General features: G+C 39.0%; 3 protein-coding genes across 7 annotated transcripts in view; 2 read left to right on the forward strand and 1 right to left on the reverse strand.

Moving 5' to 3' along the window:
* Positions 1 to 4,913, reverse strand: part of ano5b (anoctamin 5b) — a 40,768-nt gene extending 35,855 nt beyond the window's left edge. Inside the window, exon 1 of one of the 2 annotated variants that reach the window (XM_077228667.1) lies at positions 4,594 to 4,913. In XM_077228667.1, coding sequence (XP_077084782.1) covers positions 4,594 to 4,669 — 76 coding nt within the window. In that variant the 5' untranslated portion in view covers positions 4,670 to 4,913. The remainder of the gene's footprint in view (positions 1 to 4,593) is intronic. The other variant, XM_077228668.1, reaches the window with a different exon arrangement.
* Positions 4,914 to 5,860: 947 nt separating this feature from the next.
* On the forward strand, positions 5,861 to 8,658 carry tssc4 (tumor suppressing subtransferable candidate 4). 3 transcript variants are annotated; one of them, XM_077228692.1, is made up of 4 exons: positions 5,861 to 5,927; positions 6,248 to 6,372; positions 6,640 to 6,658; positions 6,880 to 8,658. In XM_077228692.1, exon 4 carries the CDS (start codon positions 6,960 to 6,962, stop codon positions 7,845 to 7,847), a length of 888 nt encoding a protein of 295 aa, XP_077084807.1. In that variant the 5' UTR covers positions 5,861 to 5,927; positions 6,248 to 6,372; positions 6,640 to 6,658; positions 6,880 to 6,959; the 3' UTR covers positions 7,848 to 8,658. The 3 variants fall into 3 exon arrangements, with proteins under 3 accessions (XP_077084807.1, XP_077084809.1, XP_077084808.1); XM_077228694.1 differs by having other exon boundaries at positions 5,867 to 5,927; positions 6,248 to 6,355; XM_077228693.1 differs by lacking the exon at positions 6,640 to 6,658 and having other exon boundaries at positions 5,867 to 5,927.
* A 1,603-nt stretch (positions 8,659 to 10,261) lies between these two features.
* On the forward strand, positions 10,262 to 26,146 carry ano9b (anoctamin 9b). 2 transcript variants are annotated; one of them, XM_077228697.1, is made up of 24 exons: positions 10,262 to 10,535; positions 12,347 to 12,403; positions 12,777 to 12,908; positions 12,995 to 13,140; positions 13,253 to 13,302; positions 14,204 to 14,262; positions 14,390 to 14,475; positions 14,559 to 14,693; positions 14,829 to 14,922; positions 21,845 to 21,905; positions 21,992 to 22,074; positions 22,161 to 22,265; positions 22,397 to 22,561; positions 22,653 to 22,689; positions 22,783 to 22,894; positions 22,983 to 23,040; positions 23,209 to 23,306; positions 23,409 to 23,605; positions 23,799 to 23,951; positions 24,067 to 24,214; positions 24,381 to 24,497; positions 24,633 to 24,726; positions 24,841 to 24,953; positions 25,089 to 26,146. In XM_077228697.1, exons 1-24 carry the CDS (start codon positions 10,515 to 10,517, stop codon positions 25,129 to 25,131), a joined length of 2,364 nt encoding a protein of 787 aa, XP_077084812.1. In that variant the 5' UTR covers positions 10,262 to 10,514; the 3' UTR covers positions 25,132 to 26,146. The 2 variants fall into 2 exon arrangements, with proteins under 2 accessions (XP_077084812.1, XP_077084813.1); XM_077228698.1 differs by having other exon boundaries at positions 10,315 to 10,535; positions 12,797 to 12,908.
* The last annotated feature ends 1,307 nt before the right edge of the window (positions 26,147 to 27,453 follow it).

Consider the following 27,453-nt stretch of genomic DNA (forward strand, 5'->3'; position numbering starts at 1 on the left):
TCGCAATTTACATGAAATTGCACTTAAATCAAGTTGGCTTATCGCGATTTTGAAATCGCAAGGGCTGCAATTATTTTTTATGCGCAGCTTGTCATTGATGTACGGCTGTGTAAACGCTGCTCCATCTGAAAGCACTGCGAGTTTGAGTCACTTATAACGCGAGACGGACATGCGTCAGTGGAGGGAAAATTCCGCTGTGCGTCGGGTGCAAAATAGGAATGATACATGCGTCGGTGTACAAAGTCAATTGCGCTGGGTGCAAGATAGGGCCCATAGTGTTTCTTGAGTAAAGAAAACATACTTATTCAAACATCAGTTCTTTATTTACCTTTGCATTGCAAACAAGCAAAGATATCCAAAATGTGTGCAAATAATTTACGATGGAGGCAGGTGGAGTTATGAGGTTTGACCATAGACTGTAAAAAAAAATGGACGACGCCCCTTCATTCTCTTCCATTGTCGAGAAGTGAAGCCGCCATTGTCCCGATATGGCGCTGACATCTTGGGACTTGAGTCTGCGCAGTTGCGATTTCGGGACCAGACATGCGCAGTAGTGAGCAGGAAGTAAAGCCGCGAAATCAACGTCCCGCTCTGGTCCCACCCTCACTCTCGCTGAATCAAGCGTAAGCACGCGCCTCTGCTGCAGAACAAACCATTATGTCGGTGTGAAATAATTAATTATAGAAATTTAGATATTAAATTTAAAGCTCCAATCTCCTCAGTCCTCCAAAGATCCCGAAAAAAAGTCAGTTGTAGCTTCAGTGACTACTTTGCTCAGAGAACCTGTCAATCACAGCTGTCAATCATGTACGCCACAGCACCGTTTTTATAGCATCAAATAACTAACTAAAAACAAACTTATTTTAAAAACAAACACTTGAAATTACATCATCGTGATGAAAACTACAGTAAATGACAGAAACTATCTTTGGAAAAAAGATATGTGAAGTGTAATTTAATTGTTTAGTTGGTCTCACGTCCCATTGAATAACACAGGGAGGCGGGGTTTATGACCTATACTAGGACCAGTCACCGGGGGGCGATCGAGACGCTTTGGCTTCACTTTTCAGGGCTTGTGCGGCACGCTTGGGTTTGGCCGACGGTTTGAGGATCCGATAATGGAACCGGAGCTTCCAACGGCAGCTGCGTCAGCGATGACATTACCAATTGTCGATTGGCTCTTTTCTTTAGAAGGCGGGACTTATTCCACCACATTGCGCGTTGCACTTTCTCCAATTCATAGTAATACGAGTGACCGTCTTACTGTATATAAAGTCTTTGGTAAAACTTCAAACAAAAATTACTAAATATAAGAAACGTGGTTTCCACCTGAGAGTGACGATATATTCTTATTTGTAGCATTTATTTTTATTTATTAATTTATTTAGGTATTTGGTTGGGAAACACTGCTCTACAGATTCTGTTCCAAGGAGCTCAGAACATCCTGAGTTGAGATACTGAGGTTTACGTAAACATCTGTATAACCAAAATTTGTTGTGGGCCATGACATAAAGAAGGCAGCTGTAATTAAACCAAGTAAAACAAAAATTGCAATACTAAAAAAAAAAAACAGAGGTAGTCATGCAAACAAAATTAGAAAAATAAAAAATGGTCAAGTAACCTCTATTTGGACGACATGGGATTGATTACCCGAGTCCAACTCAATGTTTACAAAAAAGTAATTGGATTTAAATATTTTAGCATATCTAAGAAGTGTAATTTATATAAAAGACCATTTTAACAAGCTATCTAACACTAAACACAATTAAACTGATGCCCAGTAATGATGAAACTATATTGTTTTTACAGCAATTACGAGGATGATGATAGGAAGCAATATCCTATATTACCAGGCTTAATTACTGCAGCAACAGGAAGTTTTATAGTTGTATTAGTGATATTAAAGTTATGTTATGCAGATTTAATGAGTTGGCCATTAGCTGTGGTTTCTTGTAGTGCACTTGTTGCCGCCAGAGGTAGACAGTAACAAAGTACTAGTACATTTACTTGAGTACTGTATTTAAGTACACTTTTTGAGTATCTGTACTTAACTTGAGTATTATTTTTTTCTGGAAACTTTTTACTTTAACTTCACTACATTTGAAAGACAAATATCGTACTTTTTACTCCACTACAATTCTGTCAATGCCTTTGAGTAGAAAAGTAGTAACATCAGTCAGTGGATGATTTTGATCGGAAATAAAAAGTCGGATTGACATCATTCTGACTTTGGATTCTGACATCAACCTGATTTTAATTTTCAACATTGGGTTTGGTCTTCTAAATGCTATTTTTGTCATTGTTTTGGAGCACACTAGCTTATAGATAACAGTAAGGCAAACATATTCATGCTAAACGGCAAAAAACTTTAAATAGGCCACTATTTAAGGGATCAGCATTTGGGTGTCTGAAACCATTGTGGACGTTATTGAGAACATTTATTCAATCTCACATTCAATCCCACAACTGGAATTTTGTTCTAGAAATAAATGTGATATTGATATAAGGGTAGGTAGGCGGGCATTGATTCAGAGGCATAAGATACTGTAAGTATTACATACAACAATGTAACAATAATAAAACAATGCATTGACATTTACTTTTGATAGGCCTACTTAATAAGTACTTTAAAAACGAGTACTTCTGTGCTTTTACTAAAGTAAAAATCGGTCTTTACAACTTTTACTTGTAACAGAGTAATATTTGAGTTTAAGTTTATATATTATTTATATTTATTTTAAATATATTTATTTGTTATATTTATATTTATAATATTACTTATATTTAAAAAGGGAAGTTGTGTACTTTGTCCACCTCTGGTTGCCGCTAAGCATCTGGCCAATATAAAATTAATTAAATATATAAAAATAATTAACTTTGAGGTTCAATGCATTTCAGTGCAAAATATTTCCGTATGTTAATAAAATAAAGTGCAAGTAAGATATATAGACACAAAATTCAGAGTCACTGTAAATCCCTCTGTTTTTTAATCACACATTGCAGACTTAACAATGTGAGCCATGGCACTGCCACAGTCCTGGTCGAGAAGCATAATCATATTACTTTCCAGTGAATCACCTATGATTAGTACATGGATTAATTAGTTGCAGTGAAATCCAAAGCAGGAGGGAACAGAGAGATTAGGCTGGGGTTCCCCTGAAATACAGTATATCCCTTATATTCTACATTTTCTCATTCCTTTCAACCACTCCCTCTTACAAAACATACACTGTTGTGACACAGGCAAACCTCGGCATCAGTCAGAAAAACTGCAGAGCAAATAATAATATTATTATTAATAATAATAATAATAATAATAAGTCACTCGGGCAAACAAACACACCAATGTGAACATGAGCCGTGGACATAAACATACACCTACACACCTCACACTTAATAAGTCTCTTAGCCTAAATGCATTAGCAGCTTTTACTCTAGCTGTGCAACAAGCCTCGGGACGGCAAGAGCCACATCAGACCCAATACTGATTCATTTCAGCTCTGCTCAATTATTCATTTTACATTATTAAAAAACAAGCCGAGTAATATTAAATGTGGGATCAAACATCTGTCACATCCCTGAGCTAAAACATCAGCGCAGGATATTCTGTTTAGATAATACCTCACATTTAGTTGTCAGAGGGGGAAAATCAGGAATATGTTCCTACCTAGGTCCTGTGTCAAAGGTGGCCCCACTAAGATCCTCTATGGAGCCTATTCATTGGTTATCATCCTACAAATATATATAAATATAATATGATTTTTCTCTTTGTTTGGTTACTTCAAAATCGTAACTAATACACTACTCTATTCAATATGAATACAAAGACCATTCACTCCACTTCTTTATACCACATTATTAGTGTGAAAACATCATCACGCCTGATGTTTTAGTCAAAAAATGTCCTGTGTGCAGGGGAACTGAATGAACTGTGAATGAGTCAGAATGACAGCAAACATTTAACTGATTCAACATGGACTGTTTGATTCTCAAGTTATGGGACTGAGGTCAAGGCATGTGGCAAGACGGAGTAACGTGAAAGCTAATAAAAGAGCTGGTTCAAACTGCTTTTAAAACTACCATTCATACAATGATGCGTATGAATAAATATCACGTTTATGTTCTTTTTCGAAATCCGTAGGTCACGTAGCCTATGCTCATGTAATTGGTCTGTCCTCTACACTCAAACCAGGGCTGTTTTTGTGGATTTAAACAATGTCAAAAACACACTTTTGTAATACAGCACGATGAGGTAGTAGCAGCTACCAGTCTCTGGGTGTAACGTTAGACCGCAACTTTTCCATACCTTTGCCATTTTAGGAACTTAGCCTATTTTAATTTCAGTTCAACGCCGCTTATTTGAATACATGTACTGTTTATACCTTTATATTTTGTTAAAGGGACCTGACCTGGTGAACATGTTGCATTGTTTTTTCATCGTTCTTTGTCTTTGAAGTGATCCTGTCAGCTGATTTAATGCAGCGTCACATTCATTTATCTTTTCATTTACGATGACAACTCCCAGACTAACCTTCTCATTACGATTTTGAATACTGCATGTAAGATTTACATAACTATTGTAGCAGTTCTTACCTTCAATCTGAGAATCCAGAGTGTGGGACATTTCTATTAAAGTAGCTTCTTTCGTCTTCCCCGTTATTCTCTTCATGTTAAGTTCGTGCGTTTCTTTTCTCCCACGGGACAATGAAACAAAATCTGTAATTCAGTCTGCCTTTTTGGCCGGAGGCGATTTTCGATTTCAAGCTTTAAGATTTTAGTAGGGAGAATGTAACGTTAGTGGCTAAGCTGTGAATCCGTCGCTAGCTTTCTTCTCCATAACATCAATAACTAACGTTACAGCAAGCAGCGGCGAGCTGATGACTGGAGATGTGATGATGATGATGATGATGTCTTAAAGGGGAGTGACTTTCCGTCGGCATACTGACATTAAAATACTGAAAAGTATTATTTACGGGGTCTCTATAAGGTCACGTTCTTTATTACTGTGTTCTTTTTTACATATGTTCAGTCATTTCTACATTTAAAAAAAAAATAGAATACAGGATTAATCTGTAAAAGTGTATATCTATTGAGCATTTCTGTACTGCACTGCTAAGGGCATTATGCATCTTATACTATTCTATAAATCCATTACCTCAATTAATTTTTAATTAAAGTACACTGGGTCAGTTCGCTCGTGCTTCTATCTTACAGCATTGGCGCCCTCTGCTGGTTATTGGACAGACAGACGCCGGGTTTCCCAATCCTCCGTAGTGCCCCGTGAAGTGGACTTTAAAGGCATTTAGCCATTCAATGTATTTTGATAGGCTGCGTTCACGCAATGTTAGAAGAATTACCGTAAATAAGAGATGACGCTGTACTTGGAGCTGTTAACGTCCTCGGATTCAGATACTTTTCCTTGCACTGGTCGCGTGGTACAGCGGTCACGTGGTACAAGTCGTAGCTCGCAAAAATTTCAATTATGAGTTCCACGATCACGTAAATCAGAATAGTTACGGTAATGGCGTGGCGCACCGAAATCTTAGGGAGCGAGCAGGGCAACCGGAGTAGCCATTTTTTTGTAAATCTGAGACATATTAGTGAAATTAACCATATTAAACATTAATTTATCACTAAATTTAGTGGTTTCAAGTATAAATAATAATTATTAAGTTATTAAAAACTACATAAATAAAATCGTATATAATCTCGCAGATATTTGAACAACACTGTAAACTGACAATTTTTTTAAAATTAAATTATATTATATTATATTATATTCATACACCCCTTGCTATGCATGTAGGGAGCTGTGAACACTGACCATGTGAGAACTAGAACGCAGCTGTTGTTTTCAGTCTAACAGATAAACTACATTTCCCACAAAGCATCTCTTCATTGATTATGGGTACTAACTGCAGCTAAAGGTATGCTACTGCTTATGTGGACAACTAGATACGTGTCAAATAACTAAGAAACTTATAATTTATGGTTGTTATATTTCTACCAGCGTGTTACCGTAAATGTCGTAGGTTCTGAGGGCATTTTGAGATATTTTGATCACGTTTATCATCACAGCTAGGCGGGATAACTTAGCTGCGTTAGCTGGCTTAACGTGTCATCAGAAGATAATGCTCACTGACATTACATTAACGTCATGATTTGTTTTAAATGCCTGTAGTTTTGCAAATTTCTTCTTCTTGATCTAATACGTAGACATGCTGATTCCGTTTTTGTTTTATTCAAGCTTACACCATAAGAAGAGGACAACCTTCAGACTAAACGCTATGGCCATAACTTTGATCAATACTCTGGAATCAATGATTTTAGCTAAACGGAACAGCTCGCAGTAACTGTGAGTCTTCAACCGCAGTAAGATACCTCCATGCACCCAAGCATTGTTCCAGCTGTATATATTTTTTACTTTCTTAAGATTAGTGGGATTATGTAACAAGGGCATAAAGAACAACACCATCACAAGATCTGTAAAATAAATGAATATGGATTTTAATATAGATAATGTAGCCTATTGAAATGCATGTCCTTAAGTATTATTAGATCACCGTATAATACTGTTATGTAATTATATGTTTTCTGAGTGAAGATCTCACTGCTTGTTTCTCATTCTGGTTCCTATAGGTGTCTCAAGAGCCTTTTGGTGAGTGAGAAGTTCCTCATCTTTGCTTTTCTCTCCATAGTTCATGTCAGTTGGTTTGTTATGAGTTTGTCATAAAATAAAGTTCAATATCAACATTCTATGAAGTTTATTAGCACTAGTGTTATGTGGAGTCAATGCCTTTCCTATTTACTTTATATGCTACTCTTTGAATAAACTGTCTGTTTGTGCATTACTAATACAAGTATTTCTTTCTTCTTTAGATCTTTCACTCAGCATCACAGCATAAATATCCACCTTCTAATCGTATCTCTTGAACTAACCTCGGAATAGTTGTAGCACAATGAGTGACCCAAACTGCAAAGAAAAGGATGCTCCCAACAGTCTGTCTAATAGAGATACGATTGAACTTCCAGATGATCTCTCCCTGAGCGACTCTGACTCTGATGAACCCACAGAGCATTTCGGCAGAAAGATTGAGGACTTGTCATCATCCTCCGAGGATGAAGGTGAGACTCAGCAGCATGTCAAGTCTGTTCCTCAAGAAAATCCCACCTTCAGACTGATAGGTGGGAGCTCTGGTTTCTGTGATCGGAGCAAAGACATCTTTGCACAGTTGGATAGTGCAGCGAAGCTCACGTCTAAGGATCTAGGTGAAGACAACATTCTTGATGGCATGTTTGCCCGTCCTGCTCCACCGTCACCTCCGCAGGAAGCTCAAGGGAAGTGTAGTGTTGGCCAAGAGGCAACCAAAAAACAACCTCCAGGTAAAAAACTCCCAGACTACCTAGCAAACCCCGAGCGCTGGACCCGCTACAGTCTTGAAGATATTGCTGAAACCAGTGATAGAAAGAATAGTCAGGTCGCTCATGAGTACATTCAGGAGCTTCAAGACAGCCGGAGGTCTCAAAAAGCCACGCTGGAGACTTTCACTCCAACTTTCAACCAGGATCACAGCAGCAGCAGTGATAATAAGATTGTGTTCACTAAACCCAAAAGCAAAGATCAAAGTGGGAGCAAACTTGACCATGCTAAGAAGGAAGCAGTTGGCCTTCAACATTTGGATGATCATCACATTTCATGGGGCAATAAAGAGAAAAAAAGGAAGTGGGGGTCTGAGAAAGAGGAAGAAGACAAAACGGTGTCCAGTGCTGTCTTCAACAGTGGCAAGAAAGTAAATCGCAAACACTTCCGTAAAACACTGGAAGATGATGAAGGTGGCGCAGAGTGAGCACTTTGAACCTAAATATTTAAAACTACTGTTTTAATGTTTATGTACTTCAAACATAACGTCGTTTTGTATAAAGTGGTTTGACAATCCAATTATCTTGGTTTAGACTGTATAATCAATGAAAAGCTCTTTCTGTCGTACTGTACAGGTTATTTCTCAAAGGATAGCATAAAAAATAACCCACATCTATAGATTGCAAACCTGTATGCAGTGGTATCAGTGGTTTAGTGTGTATACAATTATTCTGTGGTCATTTTTATGACCACTTTTCATGAATAAATTTGACTCTGTTGTGTACTTTGAGATCACATTAAATAAGTATGCTTTGTCTTAATGTTGGTGGAAGTGTTTGCTCAATGTTTTGCATGGTCATGTGGTTGATGATGAACAATGCAAATGAGGAGATTAATCCCACTTCTGGTACTGCAGCAAAAGGCTAGATGAACCATGGAGTTTGAGGACATCTGCTTTCAGCCAAATCCCACTGTACACCATTCTTGGATTCAGACACATTTTCCCCTCCTCTTTAGAGCATTTGTGTTTTAGGAAATTATTACAGTTTAAAGTCTTTAGAATAATATCCAGGTATTTTCAGAGAAACCAAATGTTAGGTGGTTTCACCAACTTTCTCCTTAGTTTTTTTTTTTTAATGACCTTATGGTCCTGGTAAACCTGGAAAAATCAAGGTATTGCAAAAGCACAATTTGCGGGTCTAGAAAAGTCATTGAAATGTATGTAGTCTGAATAATTCTTAGTAGTTATACTTGGTTATAAAGTATTTAATTGGATTAAAAATACTTTGTGAATGCAATCCCTGTGTTTTGTAGTTATTTTGCATTTTCATGCAAACAATTTTGCTGGCCCAACGACGGAATCGAACGGCCTACTTAAGCTGCTTGCTTAATCTGACTCCAATTTCAAATGATTATTAAATTTAGACTGTTTCTAATTAGGAACAAATCATAAATATTGGTTATTCATTTAGATTTTATTCTGGGTATCCCATACTTTCAATTATTCATTCATTAGGTACCTGATGTCACATGGAGTCGCACGCCGGCCTGGTTATGTGGAATACGAACAGGGTTAGCTATTACCTTTAGATGGTTGCATACTGCTTACTCATCCACTGCCGTACAAATTGCTAAGTCAGTGATCGATAGAAATCAAAAGGTCTCAGATGAGGTGCCTAATTTTCCATTTATTCATGAGCCTTTAGTTTGACCATAATGTACTCATAATGATTTAAGAATACAGAATAAATTAAATATAATATTTTATTCGTCAGGTAAAAAATCATGCCAAGTACACAACTAAGCAATTAGAAGCCAATTCAGAAATAATAAATAACATCAATTGCTCAAAGAATGAATCTAAGAGTAAGAAATGTATACCTGACAGTGGAGATACACACACAGCAGTGTGTGGAGGTTTTCTGGTTACAGAATCCCCAAAGACTATTCTGCCAGTTTCCCTTAAATACCCAGACTAGAATAAAAGAGTTGTACGATTTTATTTACACAAATATTTTTAGATTTATCTTGATGTACCTATTCCTATGCCCCAAATGGTTGAATCTGGTTTCGGGGGAGAGGAGCAATGATTATACTGTATCTTAAAGAGACCCCACCCAAAATTTTACCGAACACACTGAGACATTATTTAAAATGAAAAAAAAAAAAAAACATGAAAGGAGGAAAAAATAGATTCACAAGATACATCATGTTTTATATCGTCATTATTAGTGAACCTACAGTGACTTGAGCCATGTGAAAGGAGGGGAGTAAGGAGAGGGGGGCTCATGGACGAGGATAGAAGTCTGGGCGTTTTCCTATGCTTTTTCTTTGAGATCATTTCTCCAGATTTGAGTTTTACACCAGGTTTCTCAGTCAGACAGTCCCAGACTAAAATGCATGTTTGAGCTGTTTTAACTAAAGCAACTTGCACTGACATATCACTGCCACTGTTTTGTCTTAATATGCAACACCAGTAATGTTTTTTTCTAAGGCAAGTTTATAAAAGCTACTTAAATGTCCAAATGGCAGTTTTATTGCAGGGTTTTTTTATCTCATGTTCTGTCTTAGCATAATGTGTTGCCTTCATTTTCTTGACTGAGATACAATTATTTATTGTACCATTTTTTTAAAATGAAATACTATGGTTCCAAAGTTTTATTTTTATTTTTTCCTTTTTTTCTGGATTCTAGGAGGTTAAAGCAGCAAGTATTTGCATGTAAAAAAAAATATAGCAGTGCAGTGACAACTGTGCCCAATTATCCTAACTCCTTTTATGACTTTAATAACACATTCAGAGCCGAATGACTGTTGCCAATGCAGTAACGTCTGAGTTTCGATCTCAGGTTTTCAGAATAGATCTCTCTGTATAGAGCTTGGTATTTAGAGAAATACAACCTTGGACCCGCCCTTCATCAGAAAGCGATGACGTCTGTAGTCTCACCTGTAAAGGCATCACGATCATACCGTCGAGCTCGCGGATGTCTTAAATATAAGATGGCAAATGCGGAAGTGTAGGTTACACTGCTTTCGATCGGTTTGAATTTCTCTCAGTAGTTAAAGCTGGTCTTCGGGTATGTGAGGATAAGAGAAGAGAGACTGACATCGGTCTGCCTAAACTTAACTGAGCTGCTTTGATAACTTTGATCTGAGAATGTTCTTCACTGATCGAGAGGTAGGCTACAGTGTGTGTGTGTGTGTGTGTGTGTGTGTGTGTTTGTGCGTGTAGGTGCATAGGTCAATGCCTGTCTGATTGATCTTGAGATGTTTATTAATTTAACTGGTCGAAGAGAAAATACTATTTTATTTTCTTAGTATTTTAGTTACAGATGTTTAGTTACACAATTATGCTGTTTAGTAATATTAAATGTGCAGTTTATACCGTTTTAAATATATAATATTTGGTATTATATAGTCTCTGTGTTGCACTCATCCTGTCATATCCAACATAGCCAACAGTAATAGTATACACCATAACACTGTTTAAAATAGGGTGGTGCATCCTATTTTATTTAATATTTTAATTCTTCTTAGTGACTGACTTTGTCTTAGGATTTACAAGTAACTGTTATTAAAATGTGTCTATTATAGTTGTTTCAGACAGTTTAAAATGCATTATTTAGGAAAGATTAATGTACTCAGAAAAGGATGAACTATTCTGCAGAACACTCACCTGACATGGACATCTTGTTGTTGAGATCTTTCATGTGTACGTTTCAGAAGAAAGACTCTGTATAAAACATGAGTTGTACATCAACATTTACATGTTTATGCTCACAACAGACAACTCAGTATTTTGCTTATGACCTCCCTTAATCTTGCATAATACAAAAACTTGATTAGGGAATTAGATTTTTTTTTAGACTCATTATTGATTAATCTATTTTGGTAGAGAAAAATTGATCAGGTACGTGTTCATATTACGTAAATGTAGGCAAAAACTGAATGAATAATGGTTATGTTGTGGTTAAACAGGTTATTTGTCATCTGCTGCTTCTTAATACGTCAGAGACTAGAGCAATAACATATTTTTATTACTGTGATTTCAGTTAATGGTTTAGTAAGGCAGAGGTGAGGAATAATAATCTAAATTCTTAGTGATTCCTGTCTTTCTGACACCCACAAACACAAACTCTTAGCAAACAGTTGTAGTATAAGGTTACCCAGAGGCATGTCTTGACCTGCCATCATACCAGCAGGAGTAGCTGCTGTCAAAGTGAAATCAGATGTAGGGAAAAAAAGGGAAAGAAAGCTTTAATGCTACAAGAAATTATCATACAAATTCAGATTTTTTTTGTCCCAATCAACCTGAATTCATCCTACAATATCTACAATAATACATTTCCCATCCAACTGGCTTTAATTTCTACAAAACACACGGTTTTATATGGCCACGTGTTTTCTGTAAGACTGTAAGTGAGCTCCATTGAAGTCCGGTTACACTTGACAAAACTGGTGAAAAGTCTTTTATTTTGCTTTTTTATTTTATATTTAATCTTTAAAAAGTATAAATACAAATTATACTATCATCATAACAATGTGAACGAAAAACTTTAAAAAGATATTTGGATCCTGCTGTATGTTTGCTTTATATAAAGCTGGTTAGTCATTAAGTATTACTGTAGTAGCTTGCATGAAGACATGCAGGTTAGAAATTTGCGTTTCAATTGAGATAAGGTTTGGCATCGCACACAAATGTCAGTTTGCACAATGCACATTTTCCTCTGTCTCAGGGTGATACCGGGTTGAATTAACTACATAGATAAGTCTTATGCTGTCCTCAATACATGAATGACATTGGCAGTAGATGAATTCTGTTTATGACAGATGGAGTTTACAAATACGGTGAAATTAAACACTGTTTTTTTTGTTTTGTTTTTTTACAATATATGCACTTAATATTCAGAAATTGTGCATTGGTCAGTAAACTTTTTATTTTTTATTTTTTACCTATTTATAGTTCTCTGTTATTTCTATGTATTGCAGGATGAAATGGCTATGTATGAGCTGGACAGTGCAAATGAGACTTTACTTGCACCACAGGTAAGAAAAGAGACCAGACGTGTTTTTGTGCATTTGTTGACCAATAGGATTTAAATACCACAGTCACCACAGTCACATTTCTACCCGAGCACATGTTCAGTTATGATGACTTCACATGCAAAGCACATGACGATGGTATATCTTACCAAACTATGGTCATAATGTCACATTCACATAACTTCTTACCCTAGATGACCTAAACTTTTGGAAAAAACAGGTGACAGTCACAGACCCAAACTCTCAACTAAAACAATCCCACAGTCAGCAGAAGTAATACAGTCTGATCATTATTTGATATTCAGAGAAAATGGTATGTCTGCTCTGCAAGCATGTTTCTTTCTGTCTTGGTTATTTCTGCATTTGTTTCGTTCAGCATAACTCATACCACCCTAGATTATATGACTATGTCCTGGTGGCTGATAAAGTGGAGGACATGGAGGACCAAACCTTCAAGAAGCAGGATGCCTTTATTGGCGAACTGAAACGGAAGAACATTAAAGTGACTGTAAGTTGTCACCATCACACACATAGTATTGTGTCTTTCAGTTCAATTTGACTGTCTTACTCAAGGCTCTATTTACTGTTGAACAGAGAATTGAACATGCTGGAAAGGTGTTCTTCGGTATCTGTGCACCTGAGGAGATGTTTGCAAAGTACAAGTACTTGCTAAAGGTGTCTGATGCCTGTAACTGGAGCGCAGAGCAAAAGTGTGAATCATCTGTGTCGTTCTGCACCAGGTAAGTGTCACAGAAAGCACCTCTACACTGCTTAAAATTGAATTTGAAATCTGCCACATAAGACGTTCTTTTCATAGCTTTTGTAATGGGTTTCTATTCCTTTGTTTCATAGAATCAGGATTGTCCACTTTGTCTTGTTTAATACATCTATAGGAACAGGAGGTACACTTTTTTCTTCCACTCTCTGTCTTTCCTTTTCACTTTCACTTCATATTTTTCCCATTGTTGTCTTGACTCATTCTAAACCTTTAAAACTAAAACTAAAAACTTACCCTGTTCAAAAGTTTGGAGTCTGTATGAATTTTTGATGTTTTGAAAAAAGTCTTTGCTCTCCAAGGCTGAATTGATTTAAAAAAAAAAAACCTTTAAAATCAATACTTTTTGTGAAATATTATTTCAATTTAAAAAGACTGTTTTCTATTGGAATATATTTTAAAAATGTAATTTATTCCTGTAATGGCAAAGATGAATTTTCAGCATCATTACTCTAGTCTTCGGTGTCACATGATCCTTCAGGAATCATTTTAATATGTTGATCTTGTGCTCAAGAAACATTTGTTATTATAATCAGTGCTATACAGTTGTGCTGCTTAATATTTTTGTGGAAACTGATACATTGTTTTCAGGTTTCTTTGAAAAATGTAATACAATTTAAAAGCATTTATTTTAAATAGATTTTTTTGTAGTTTTATTTATATAGTTGTATGTCTTTACTGTCACTTTTGACCAATTTAGTGCATCCTATCTGAATAACAGTATTCATTTTCTTTAAAAAATATATCTTACTTGCCCCCCAAAAAATTACGGTTGTATAACTTGAGTTTGTTATCTTTAAACCTTTAAAACACTTTTTCTACAAAAAGCTTCACATAAAATGTATGTAATATGAAACTGCATTGAATCTAAAAGTGTTTAAATTTTCCTATGCATGTATTAAAAGGGCTCAGAAGTAAATAACAAAGACACCCATTCATGTTCAATGTTTTTAAAGAAATAATGAAAGGGACCAGGACTGAACTTTGTAATATTATCAATGTCTCTATTCGCTATTTTACTCTGTAAGAGAGCCTTGATGAGCTGCTGCATGAAGGTGCTTTTGAGTCCATCTTCTGTCTGCATGAGGTGAAAGCCCTGATTTGTTTGAGTATATTCATATATTATAGACTGTAGCTAGGAAAACATTAAATAAACATCTGATGATTTTCATTGTAAAAGGTCATATAAAACTTTATTTGACTTGTCTCTTCAGAAAAAAGAGCAGAAAAAACTAAGGAAGAAGTGGGCAAGCTGGCTCTCAGTATTGAAGCTTTTTAAACAGCCTGTCACTGATGTCAAGTAAGTTCTACTGGTTTTATATTGTTCTCTGTTCCTTGAAAATCTTTTTTTTTTAACACTATGTTCACATATGTAATTTTTAGGGACTATTTTGGGGAGAAAGTGGCACTGTATTACCTGTGGCTGGGCTGGTACACACGGATGCTTATCCCTGCAGCTATCATTGGTATTGTTGTGTTCTTATACGGCCTTGCCTTCTTCAATACCAGTCCACTCATGTGAGTATATTTACAGCAAACAAATGATGAGTGTTGAGGTGTAGAGATAGATTACAGATCGTATGCAGACAGAATAATCTGATTTTAATTAACTCCCAATTATCTCTAAATCGTGGTGTCTGGGTGTTCTTACAGTCATGAAGTCTGTGACTCCAACATCATCATGTGTCCAAGATGTGACACAAGATGCAGCGTGTGGAACCTGTCTGACACTTGTACATATGCCAAGGTCAGTGAATAAACATGTCACTCTTTGATTATAATTGAGCATTTCTTGACACCATTAATTGTTGTAAATGATACACTACTGTTCAAAAGTTTGGGGTTGGTAAGATTTGTTTGATGTTTTTGAAAGAAGTCTCTTATGATTTTGTGAATATTACAATATAATATAAGATTTAAAATATATTTTAAAATTAAATGTATTCCTCTGATGGTTAAGCTGAATTTTCTGCATAATCACTCCAGTCTAAAGTGTCACATGATCCTTCCGAAATCATTCTAATATGCTGATTTGGTGCTCATAAACATTTCTTATAGTTATCAATGTTAAAAACAGTGATGCTGCTTAATAGTTTCGTGGAAACCGCCATGCTTTTTTTCAGGATTCTTTAATGAATAGAATGTTGAAAAGAAAAAGAACAGCATTTATTTTAACATTATAAATGTCTTTCCCTTTCGTTGTCACTCCGAGTTACGTCGGATGACGACGAATGGGGTTTCGCTTAGAACACCTATCGACTTCGAGTATTACAAAACGAGCCAATGGCAAAGAAATGCCATGGGTCTGCGGAATTTGCATAGCGTATCTCCACCTTACCTCGTGGGTATAAAAGAAGGACTCTGGCAACATGCAGATATGTTTTCGCTTCGGAGCCAAGAATATTTCTTCACTCCACAGTCATCTCTAACTTCGCTCTACAAGACGAGCTTCTCTCTCCGATGTTGGTGTGACGGCGATCTGCAGCGAGCTCACAGTGCCTGCTGATCTGTGCAGTGATCTGCCAGTGTGTGTGTGTCTCCCTGTGTGCTTCAACATCGCAGAGTTTTTCTCTCATCTCTTAAAAGAGCTCGCACGCGGCACGTCTTTTTAAAGACGGCTCGCCCGTGCATTTCTGGTTGCAGCAGACTGGTATCGGACTCTGATGGGCACGAGCGCTGTCTAGTGTGTTTGGGCTTTGATCATGCTTGAACAGCGCTCGTGGATGACTCATGTTCTCTCTGGGAACGTGATCATCGCGTCATATATAGGTCGAGACTCGGTGAACTCGCAAGAGTGAGAGTCCCCTCATCCACCCCCCGATCTTCGGCTGGTGGCCAGGGTTACCTGAGGGTGTTGGTCTGGAACAAGGCGCCGACTCTGTGTCCGCGACCCCAGCCCCCCTCTTTAATGACGGTGCCCGCTAGCGAACTGATGATTCCACGAGTCTACCCTCGGGTGACCCGTGTGTTTTCATTTGAAGCTACAGAGGATGATGCTGTGTCTGTAGCAGCATCACTAGGTTGGCTTGATTCTTCTGGAAATGACGACTCGTCACAGCTGCCACCCTCTGGTGTGCATACAGCTGTGCCTGAGTCTGATCCGGAGATGACAGCCATGCTTTCCCGGGACGATTGGTTTTTGGGTGAGGCCGCCGACCCGCGTCCATGGCAAACCCCAATATCTTTCCTCCCGGACGTTCATGATGAGATCACGGGTCCGCTCGTTGGTCTCATCCGCCTTTCCTCCCCTCAGGGGCCGCTGCCCATGGGTACACTGGGGTCCCCCCGGTTGAACGCTCTGTTGCCATGCTACTGTGTCCTCAGAGTGCTTCCCGGCGCAATCCTAAGCACCCGTCCAAAGCCTGTAGTTCTTTTCGTCTACACTAATCTGTAGCGAAATCCTATAGTGCCACAGGACAGGCAGCCGCCTCACTGCATCCCATGACCGTTCTGCTGGTCTACCTGACCCAGATACTCATGGACATGCAGGAGGGCGGGACTGACCCGAGGCTCTTCAGTGAGCTGCGCGCCGCCACTGACCTTGCTCTCCGAGCAACGAAAGTGGCCGTACGCTCTCGGAGTCAGGTGATGTTCACCGTTCTGAGGCTGACCGGTCTGATGTGCACCATGTCGGGCGGACCCGTCTGCTCGACACCCCCATCTCCCAGGTCGGCCTCTTCGGCGGTGCGGTTGAGTCCTTTTGCCCAACAGTTCTCAACCGCCCATGAGCAGATTGAGGTTATTCTGCCCGACGGCCCCGCCGTCCGCTCAGATCCCTCAGTCTGCCCACCGCCGAAGGCGCCCTCCTACGGTTCCAACCCCGCCCGTTCACAGGGCCTGGCTCTGGAAGACCGTAGGGGGGATGCCACAGCCCTCTCCAGCCCCGCCCCCCGCTAAACGCCGGGTTAAGCGGCACTTTTGAGATGGGCTGCTCAGAGATGAGACTCAGTTCTTTCCAGGAGTTGGTAGCAGGGCCACTCCTTTCCCCGGTGGAGGGCTGGCGAAGAATCCTTATTCAGAAAGAACTGACTCTCTCGTCTCTGAGCATATAGAGTTCTCGGACGACACAGAGCGCCGCCCACAAGCCGTGCTCTCCTCGTCCCCCTCTGTCCCAGAGGCGGTTGACACAGCGTGCCGTCCACGGACCGCTTCGCCCCTGTCCTCCTCTGTCGCCAGACCCCTGACAGAGCAGGCCCCCGTGGAACGCTGGTCCTTCCCTGGCCTCCTCTGTCGGGGTGCGGTTTTGACCTTACCCCACACCGGGCCGCTATGCCGTCCACGTCTGGGCCGGTCAATCCGCTTCGCTGCACCACCGGGGGGACGTCTGTGGTTCTTGACGCCGCTGGCACAGTTGGGAGCCTGCCTAGAGCTTCCCTTCTGTTCCGCTGGGTCGCGCGAACCATCGGCTCGGCTTGCGATTCAGTTCGCACGGTCTCCTCCCCGCTTCAGGGGAGTCTGCTCCACTTTGGTCGGTGGCTATGCCCCTATCATGAGAGCGGAGGTTGCTACCCTACTGGCGATGGGTGCGATTGAGACTGTTCCTCATTCAGTTCCTCTGGCATTCGCCAGATTCTACAATCTCCGAGTGGAGCCAGTGTCCACTCATGTACTCGCTTCAACCAGCTAGTACTGGACCCGCTCAGGTGTCTTCGCTTGCTCGGCATTCCACTCCACGGACTGGATACGTGCGATATTCTCCTCAGGTGAGCTTCCCCGAAAGCCCTGAGTTCCTCCAGCACTCCTGACGTTGGCGCCATTGTCTATTGCCTGCGCGTCGGCTAGGTGCCTCCCGTGTGCATGGTCCCTCCCCTGAGCGACCCCCACATGTGTATTTCCACTGTAAGCCTCTCTGAGCATGTGTCTTTCCCTTGGCAAGCCACCTTGTCACCTCTGGGGTTGAAATATTCCACCTGCGGCTGGATACCCCAGTGTTCTCCATATGTTTCCTTCGGGTCATATGTGTATTCTCTAAGTCCCCCCCCCCCCCCCCCCCCTCTGGGTTGGCATTAATTGCATACTTCCCCTAACTTGGGATATGCTTCCCAGTGTACCTTGGTATTCCTGTGATAAATGGAGTCCTTCGTCCAGTCTACGACAGGGATCTCGATTTACGCAGGGCACTGGAAGACCGCTGAGAAGGTGGCGTGATTAGACTGGTAACCCCATTCGTCGTCATCCGACGTAACTCGGGGTGACAACGAAAGGGAATGTCTTTGGTTACGTATGTAACCCTCGTTCCCTGAGTAGGGAACGGAGACGTTACGTCTTCCTGCCACTTTCCGCTGTACCGCGGGGATCGCCTGAGCTCAGTCTTGGCTCCTCAGCGAAGAAACATATCTGCATGTTGCCGGCGTCCTCCTTTTATACCCACGAGGAAAGGCGGAGATACGCTATGCAAATTCCGCAGACCCATGGCATTTCTTTGCCATTGGCTCGTTTTGTAATACTCGAAGTCGATAGGTGTTCTAAGCGAAACCCCATTCGTCGTCATCCGACGTAACGTCTCCGTTCCCTACTCAGGGAACGAGGGTTACATACGTAACCAAAGACGTTTCTTTTACTTTTGATTACAGTTCTTCTCGATTACTTTAAACACATTTCTTGAAACTATGCCTCGGATTCTCAAACCAGTAAACACAAATCCATAACGTCTCACCCAATTCCCCAAACATCCTATTTTCAGGTCAAAATGAAGCTCTACACTCAAAACCATTCACTCTTGCTGAAAAAACAAACTTTGCCCTCAGACATCACACACAAGCTCTCACAAACACACACACTAACATAGTCTTACACACTGGTGCAATAAATTCAAAACAACATTTTTCAAAATTGGTAAGTTATGTTGCTTGTGGTTCCACCCCTCACAAACCTTTTCACATGATTAAAGCGGCACTATGCAGGATTTCTGTTTTTGTCAAACAGCCATCCCTAGAGTCGCTGTAGATTACTTGTATTTAACGTTACTGTCGTAAATACAACTCACGCAGAGCGTATCTGCACCTATGATCTGGACTCACAGCCTCTGCACTTCATAATAATAAAGTAGCCTACCGCGTAAGGATTACCTGAGCCTAAATGCCAGATGACACCAATAAAGTTACATGTACGTCGCATTATTTCGTAACAATGTCCGTTATGATGTTGTTAGACATGATTATTGCAATTTATCATAACAGTTTGCAAATTGCTCTCATTTACACCATTTACAAAGCGTAGGCTTATTTATGTCCTGATAATTATGTGAGAAATTGACAACTGTTCTCATGATAATCGCAGGAATCAACTTTAACAGTGAAAGCCTGAGCGAGTGGGACTCTTGTCTGGTTCCTCGCGCTGTCAGATTCTCGTTACCTTTTTGTAGACCCTTCCGACCGCGCGCGCTTCATTTTTTTCGCCATTCTGAAAACGCAGGTCCGATGTTTACTCGTGTCTGACTCCTCGCTCGGTCAGTCTGCCGTTTCCTCTTTCTCTGTCTCTCCGACAATGCTTTTCTAGCTTTCTGCTTCTTATATGTCGGCTTTGCCATGGGACGATAGTTGTTCTTATAGCTAGCCGGATCCTGGATGGGGGCGTGTATGCGTGTAATGTGCATAGACATCATATACAGGTCCTTCTCAAAAAATTAGCATATTGTGATAAAGTTCATTATTTTCCATAATGTAATGATAAAAATTAAACTTTCATATATTTTAGATTCATTGCGCACCAACTGAAATATTGCAGGTCTTTTATTGTTTTAATACTGATGATTTTCGCATACAACTTATTAAAACCCCAAATTCCTATCTCAAAAAATGAGGATATTTCATCCGACCAATAAAATAAGTGTTTTTTTAATTCAAAAAAAGTCAACCTTCAAATAATTATGTTCAGTTATGCACTCAATACTTGGTCGGGAATCCTTTTGCAGAAATGACTGCTTCAGTGCGGCGTGGCATGGAGGCAATCAGCCTGTGGCACTGCTGAGGTGTTTTGGAGGCCCAGGATGCTTCGATAGCGGCCTTAAGCTCATCCAGAGTGTTGGGTCTTGCGTGTCTCAACTTTCGCTTCACAATATCCCACAGATTCTCTATGGGGTTCAGGTCAGGAGAGTTGGCAGGCCAATTGAGCACAGTAATACCATTGTCAGTAAACCATTTACCAGTGGTTTTGGCACTGTGAGCAGGTGCCAGGTCGTGCTGAAAAATGAAATCTTCATCTCCATAAAGCTTTTTAGCAGGTGGAAGCATGAAGTGCTCCAAAATCTCCTGATAGCTAGCTCCATTGACCCTGCCCTTGATAAAACACAGTGGACCAACAACAGCAGCTGACATGGCACCCCAGACCATCACTGACTGTGGGTACTTGACACTGGACTTCAGGCATTTTGGCATTTCCTTCTCCCAAGTCTTCCTCCAGACTCTGGCACCTTGATTTCCGAATGACATGCAAAATTTGCTTTCATCCGAAAAAAGTACTTTGGACCACTGAGCATCAGGCTATATTGGCCTTAGCCGGGCAGCGGGGGTAAAGTCCACTTGCATGCCTGTTCTCGCTGGCACGCATCAACTGAAATATTTGGCAGGCTTCTTCCATTTCATCGTCTCTGTGTTGATAGAATACTGATTACTGTAACTGTAACACATCCTTTTTACAAAATGGAAGCATTCAGAAAATACAGTAATATAGGGCAACAACTACTGTACAGTACATGTATGTGTGATAACATCACAGGTACTGCACTCAAAAATTACAGTCGAGAGCAGTCTGAAGTACATCTACTGTACCTGTTTTTCTCCATGAAAGTTCTTATGATCGAGGCGACGGTGAAGCGACTCAAGTTTGGCTGTACTCATTGCCCATCTTCCCTCAGTCAAAGGACAAAGACATGGGCAACTAGAGTGGCAATGCTTGTCTCTTTGGCCTTGGCCTTGCCCTTCACCTTCCTCATCCTCTTCCTTCACCTCTTCCTCCAGTCCCTACTGCTCTTCTATCCCCCTCCACCTCCTACTTTTCCTCTTCCTTCACCTCTTCCTCCACTCCCATCTACTCTGCCTCCTCCTCCTCCTCTTTCTCCTCCTCATCATCATCATCATCATATTCATCCTCCTCCTCCACTCCAGTGTCCTCAACCTCTTCCATCATGTCTTTCTGGATCCATTGTTCCAAAACCCAATGAACTGACTCTGGCCCTTATTGAAGGTTCTAATTGGTGTGTGATCAATTTTGACGAATTTTGATGAATTGTGTGCTAACTGAGTTGAAGCTGTGGTGACTTGAACCACTTGAACAATATTGAATGCTCTTGCTTTCTAAATGACAACAGGGTGTAGGCAATGAGAAATTAAGGGATTTGTGTTTTGCAGTGACAGTTCAACAAATCTGACTTGTGTGTCAAAACAGAGGAATAGTGTTTATAGTTTAGGGTGTGATGGGAAATGCTTTTTGATAAATGGCGTTATGGTTTTGAAATTTTAGTTCAACAGCCTGGTTATAGTGTTTAAGCAATCAAGAAAACTCTAATGTAATATATCCTTTTTGAATGAAAGAAGTACTTTCTTTCAAAAAGAAACTTGATTGGTAGTGTATATTCAAAATAAGTGAGTGCTCAATGCCACACTATTTTCTGCCTTTGCTTCTCTGTGTCATCTGGACTAGTTGTGTTAACTGTAAATGCTTACAAACAGGTGAGCCAACTTTTTGACAATGAAGGGACGGTGGCTTTTGCCATGTTCATGGCGATTTGGGGTGAGTTTTTGACCTTTAGCTAATGCAAAGTACATATTTCTCTGTCATTTGACAAATGCTAAGGTAGTGTTATGTTGTTTGACTAGCAACCCTGTTCTTCGAGATGTGGAAGAGACATCGAGCTCTGTTTGTTTCAAAGTGGAAAGTGTTTGACTGGTGCGAGGAGGAGGTAGACTCATTACTTTTTTCTGATCATTGCTTTTGGCATATTTAATTTGCATCTGCTGATGGAGCCGGATGACTATTTGTCCACAGGAAGAACTGATTTTGGAGATTGTAAATGACCCTCAGTGTAAACCCACAGAGTTCAGACATTCCTACCTGCGCAGCATTGTGGTGCTTCTGTTGGTCACATTAGTGGTGAGAAACACATTCATTTTTACTATGTGTGTATATATGCATTAGCATTATTATTACTTCAAAAGTTGTTATTGTTTAAAAAAATATACACTTATAAACATACAATACAACTGTATCTTCATTGTTTTCAGCTGGTGGTGATCATTGGTCTGACCCAGGCTCTGGTGATCTGCCGTGTTTTAACTTCAATATTATTGGACGAAAGCAACTGGCACTTTCTGCGTGAGCGTGCTACCACAATAGCCATGTTGTTCGGAGCAGTGCTACACTACATTACTATTCAGGTTATGACTCGGGTAAGAACTGACAGATAAACTGTCTAATGGGCATAAAGCACCTGCTTGTTAAAAAACATAGCACCTCTCTAATTAATATAATTCTTTTCAGATCAACAGAATTGTGGCATTCAAACTGTGTGAGTTTGGTGGGTAAATAAATAATAATAGTAGTTTGCATGAAATCCATTATGTCAGTAAACAGGCTAAGTACTTAAAATGTCTCTTTTATTTATTTGTAGAGAAGACTCGCTCCTTTGCAGCCACAGAGAAGAGCTTCACAGTGAAGATGTTCACATTTCAATTCTTTACTCTCTTCTCATCACTATTTTATGTGGCGTTCTTTCTGGGAAGGTAATTGTGTGCGTCTGTGTGAGTGTGTGCGTATCTAGCTATTTACTCTTAACAATCTATTCAAAGTTTCTCTTTATGCTGTGCTTAGGATCAATGGCTATCCTGGAAACTATGTTCGAATTGCAGGGAAATGGAGGCTAGAAGAGGTACGATTCATGCAGGAATCATTGTACATTACATTTATATTTACAAATGCATATTTACATATTTGCATTTGGCAGACGCTTTTATCCAAAACTGAATCAAATCTTCAAATGTAATTGTAAACAAAAATAAGAGGTAAAAGTCATTTTTTATCTCTCTCTCTGATTTAGTGTCATCCAAGCGGCTGCCTTACGGATCTCTTCATCCAGATGGCTGTGATTCTGGTGCTCAAACAAACAATCAACAACATATTTGAGTTCACAGTTCCGTAAGTGTTTTCAGAAATATACACTAAAACCCAATGACGTCTTCTTTCGCTGATAGAATTGTTCTCTCACTTTCTATCCCTGGCTATGTTGTTTCTCTGCAGCTGGTTAAAGCTGTTTTTCAGGCGCACAAAAGCTAAGTCGTTACGCAGAAAGTGTGTTAACTGTTACCGGAAGGCATGTCGAGCTGAGGATAGTAACTTGTTCCCATGTGACATCTGCAACCTTCGTAACTGGCAGGAAAACTACGACCTGAATGATGTTAATGCTTTCAGCTTGTTTAATGAGTTTTTGGAAATGGGTTTGTATCTCTCTCTTTTACCAGTCTTCAGCACAAACTATTTTTACAGTATTGCTGACTTCTATAAAATCTATTTTTTGATTGTAATATCATATTTGAATTGTAAAGATGTATTTTAGTGCAAATGTGGCTGTAATGTTGCTATGCTAAAATATTGTACACTAACACATGCTGTTCTTCCCTGTGTCATTAGTTCTTCAGTTCAGTTTCACCACCATCTTTGTGGCTGCATTTCCTCTGGCTCCTTTATTGGCTCTCATCAATAACATATTTGAGATCAGGCTGGATGCCATCAAGATGGTCAGCCTTGAGCGCCGTCTTGTGCCCAAAAAGACAAATGACATTGGTGAATAGCTAACTGTATTGGCTCTTTTTGTACATGTATTTGTGTAGTGGCGATGTGTGAGTTTAGCTATCGTCATTGAGTAAACCATGATGTGCTGTGTGTTCTCCTGTGGCAGGTGTGTGGAATGGAATATTAGAAGCTGTTGGTGTGATGGCTGTCATTGCTAATGGACTAGTGATTGGGATTTCCTCTGACTTCATACCTCGCCTGGTGTATCGATACCATTATGGACCTTGTGCTGTCAGCAATAGTACAGACCTGGAGTGAGTATCTGAGCTAAGACAAAATAAGCTGTTTTTGTCCACCTTTTTCTCTCACCACTACAATATTGGAAAAAAAGTGTCATATCCAAAGAGTTGTTTTATTTGTTTTCAAGCATATATGATAGTAGATTACTTCTGTAATGAGTGCATTTATTTTTTCTGATAGCTGTATGACAGGGTATATCAACAACACTCTGGCAACAGCGTTCATGTCCAATAAGAGAGTGAAAGATGACTTCAAGGAATTGATCACAGACAACGGGTATAATGTTACGCAGTGCAGGTGAAAACTTTGTTGATTTTTACTTCTACTAATATTAATACGGATGAATTTGATTGGTTAGTTCATACGGGCTAATGAGGAAATGTTTCATGTGATACGAGTCATTGCATTGAATGTGTATTGTGTGTACTACAGTTACAAAGATTATCGCAGTGATGAAGACCTGAGCCTCACCTCTCAATTTTGGCTCATTCTGGCACTCCGCTTTGCCTTTGTTATTCTGTTTGAGGTACAAATGTTAGAGCTATTTAACTTATTTTTCTATTTTATTTTATTTGGTTTTTAACAAACATTAATATATTTTGTTCAATATTGCCTGAGATTTGTTCTTCTCTTCGCTCAGCATGTGGTGGTGATGTGCAAATTTATTGCTGCCTGGTTTATACCTGACAATCCCACCAGAGTGAAGAATGAAAGGCTAAAAGACAAACTGGGAAGACTGAAAAAGGAACTTCAGTAAGTATTTTCATGTGTCTCACATGTAACCGCTGCTTTGCTCATGTTGTAGATTTATATACAAATATTTAAGAGTATAATTTCAAGCCTCACTGTGATGCTTATTTACAGTTGTTGATTCTTTGATTTTAACAGGGAAGCAAATGCAACATATGAAAGCAGATCTACTGAGGTGTGACAGTGAAGGTTCAAACCATGTTCTTTCATATGAGAGATTTGAAAACTTTCTGACCTCAGTGTGCAAACAAGACTCGACACAAAGCAGATTTCTGTATTTGACTGAGATCATTATCTCACTTGCATCAGTTCAGTACGTGGGACAGATCTCTTCACTTCACTACTTCAGAGCCTTCAGAATCTTACTGGAACTCAGTGGAAAGCTCTCGTTGCCGTTTACAGTTTCCCCTCAAGATGAGTCATATTTGGTCTGCTTCAGAGGGATACACCATGCATGTTTCTGGTTGTGTCATAAATGAACTATATTTCTGAGCAATGAAAGAAAATGGGAATTTTTTTAAGAAAAAAAATGTGAAAATGTCAAATCAGACAGATGATGCCTATTATTTTGTTTAGTGTGTGTGCGTCTTAGAGAAAGTCCAACAAGCCTAAAATAATCCATTCATTGTGCTGCCAAAAACATTTTATGGCAATTACATAGAATGTTTTAACAGAATATATTAATGTGTTTTAATGTTTACTCTTAATAAAAGTAAAAAAAAGCGGTTTTTAGCCTCACAATGAAAACCTAGTTTCATGAGGACTTTTACTTAAATATTAAGACCCGAATGTGACAAACAAAAAATATCAGGAATTGTGCCAATGTTATTATCTTTACAATGCTGTACATAACAATTCTAAACAACTGTCTCAGTAGTACATATAAATATATTTTGATATTGTATTTTTGATATTGTCCTATTGGCCCGGTTTCACAGACAGGGTTTAGATTAAGCCAGGATTAGGCATTGAAGTAGCTTTTATAAACTTGCCTTAGAAAAAAACATTACTGATGTGCATTGTGAGACAAAACCATGGCATATTTGAAGATATGTCATTGCAAGTTTCTTTCAGTTAAAACAGCTCAAACATGCATTTTAGTCTAGGACTGGGTTAAAGCCTTGTCTGTGAAACCGGGGATTGTGTTCCAGGAACGAAAGGGTGAAATAAATATTGAAGGTGAAGTTGAAATTAAACCGTTGTCCATCCATTTTGTCCTCCACAAGATGTCAGTAGAAATGCATGTCTACTCTGCTGAGTTGCTTCAGACAAAGGATGAATACTTGCGTTCGACAAAGTTACTTTTGGAAAATGCGTTTTGTCTTATTCTGTCAGTTGCTTAAGATTTCTATTACGTTGTTATTGATGGGTTATTAATAAGCTAATATTTATATTCTAATAATAATAAGATTTTTATAGTAAATACAATGTGAAGAAAGGTTTTGTTATTTTCCTGGATTTGGAACGCAACATCTGAAGTCATTCTCTGTTGGCACAAAGCTGCATTGTTTTATTTAACCTTTTTATGTATCTAATAATAAAAGTCCTTGAATCCTAGTGAAAATATCTACACCAAAATGTATTTAAAATACATTTATTACGTTATCAAAATACATTATTAAATCCATAAAAAATTTTTTTGACATATCGCTTGAGACTTACTGATGTAAATATTATACTTAAACTTTATTTGGAGTACTTCTTTATTGCACAATACACATTTGGTAATATTATGCCTAAACTATGTTTTACTCACTATTATTAAGGATAGTATGATCACTCACTGTCACACACATCACTATGTGTGCATATCAGTCTTTAAATGAAAGATATTTAAAGTGTATTTAAAGTATACTTGCAACAGTTCCACTTTAGCACAATCAAAAATACTTAAGTATATCTTTAGCTGGACCTCAGCACTATTTCTGGATAACTAAAGTGCATTAAGTACAGACTTTAAGTATATCAATATAGTATACCAAAAGTGCTGCATAAAATAAAATTATTTCAAATAAATTATGGTATATTTATTTTTCACTATACGGAAGACTAGCTGTTTGAGATGAGGCAGCTGTGAATCTTGTGTTAGAGTGTGTGCATGCATTTTTTTTATATGAAACAGAAACTTTTTTTTTTTAAAGAAATTATAGTCTTGTACTGCTTCATTTAAGTGTTGCTGGGCCACATATGGGGAACTGAGTAATTTCATGTGTGCATATTTCTGTGGCTGAGTTGGACTTTTCTTTCAGCCAAACATACTTGGCTCATACCACGCAAACCCGATATGCATAAAATGTGGACTGCCTTTGTAATTTGCTAACATTAAAGATCTTAATCTTCCTTTTTAATTATCATTTCTTTTCTCTTGTGGATAAACTGTCTTGGATTTTACCTCTATTTAAAAAAAAAAAGTATTTAGAGAGTAAACAGTTAGAACCATTTATCTGGTCAGATTTTTTTTAAATCAAACATTGCACTCTGTTCATCCAGTTAGGCCAAAGCT

The sequence above is a fragment of the Siphateles boraxobius genome, unplaced genomic scaffold (assembly GCF_051911475.1).
Source record: "Siphateles boraxobius isolate OS27281-9 unplaced genomic scaffold, OSU_SipBor_1 130, whole genome shotgun sequence".
Taxonomy (NCBI): domain Eukaryota; kingdom Metazoa; phylum Chordata; class Actinopteri; order Cypriniformes; family Leuciscidae; genus Siphateles; species Siphateles boraxobius.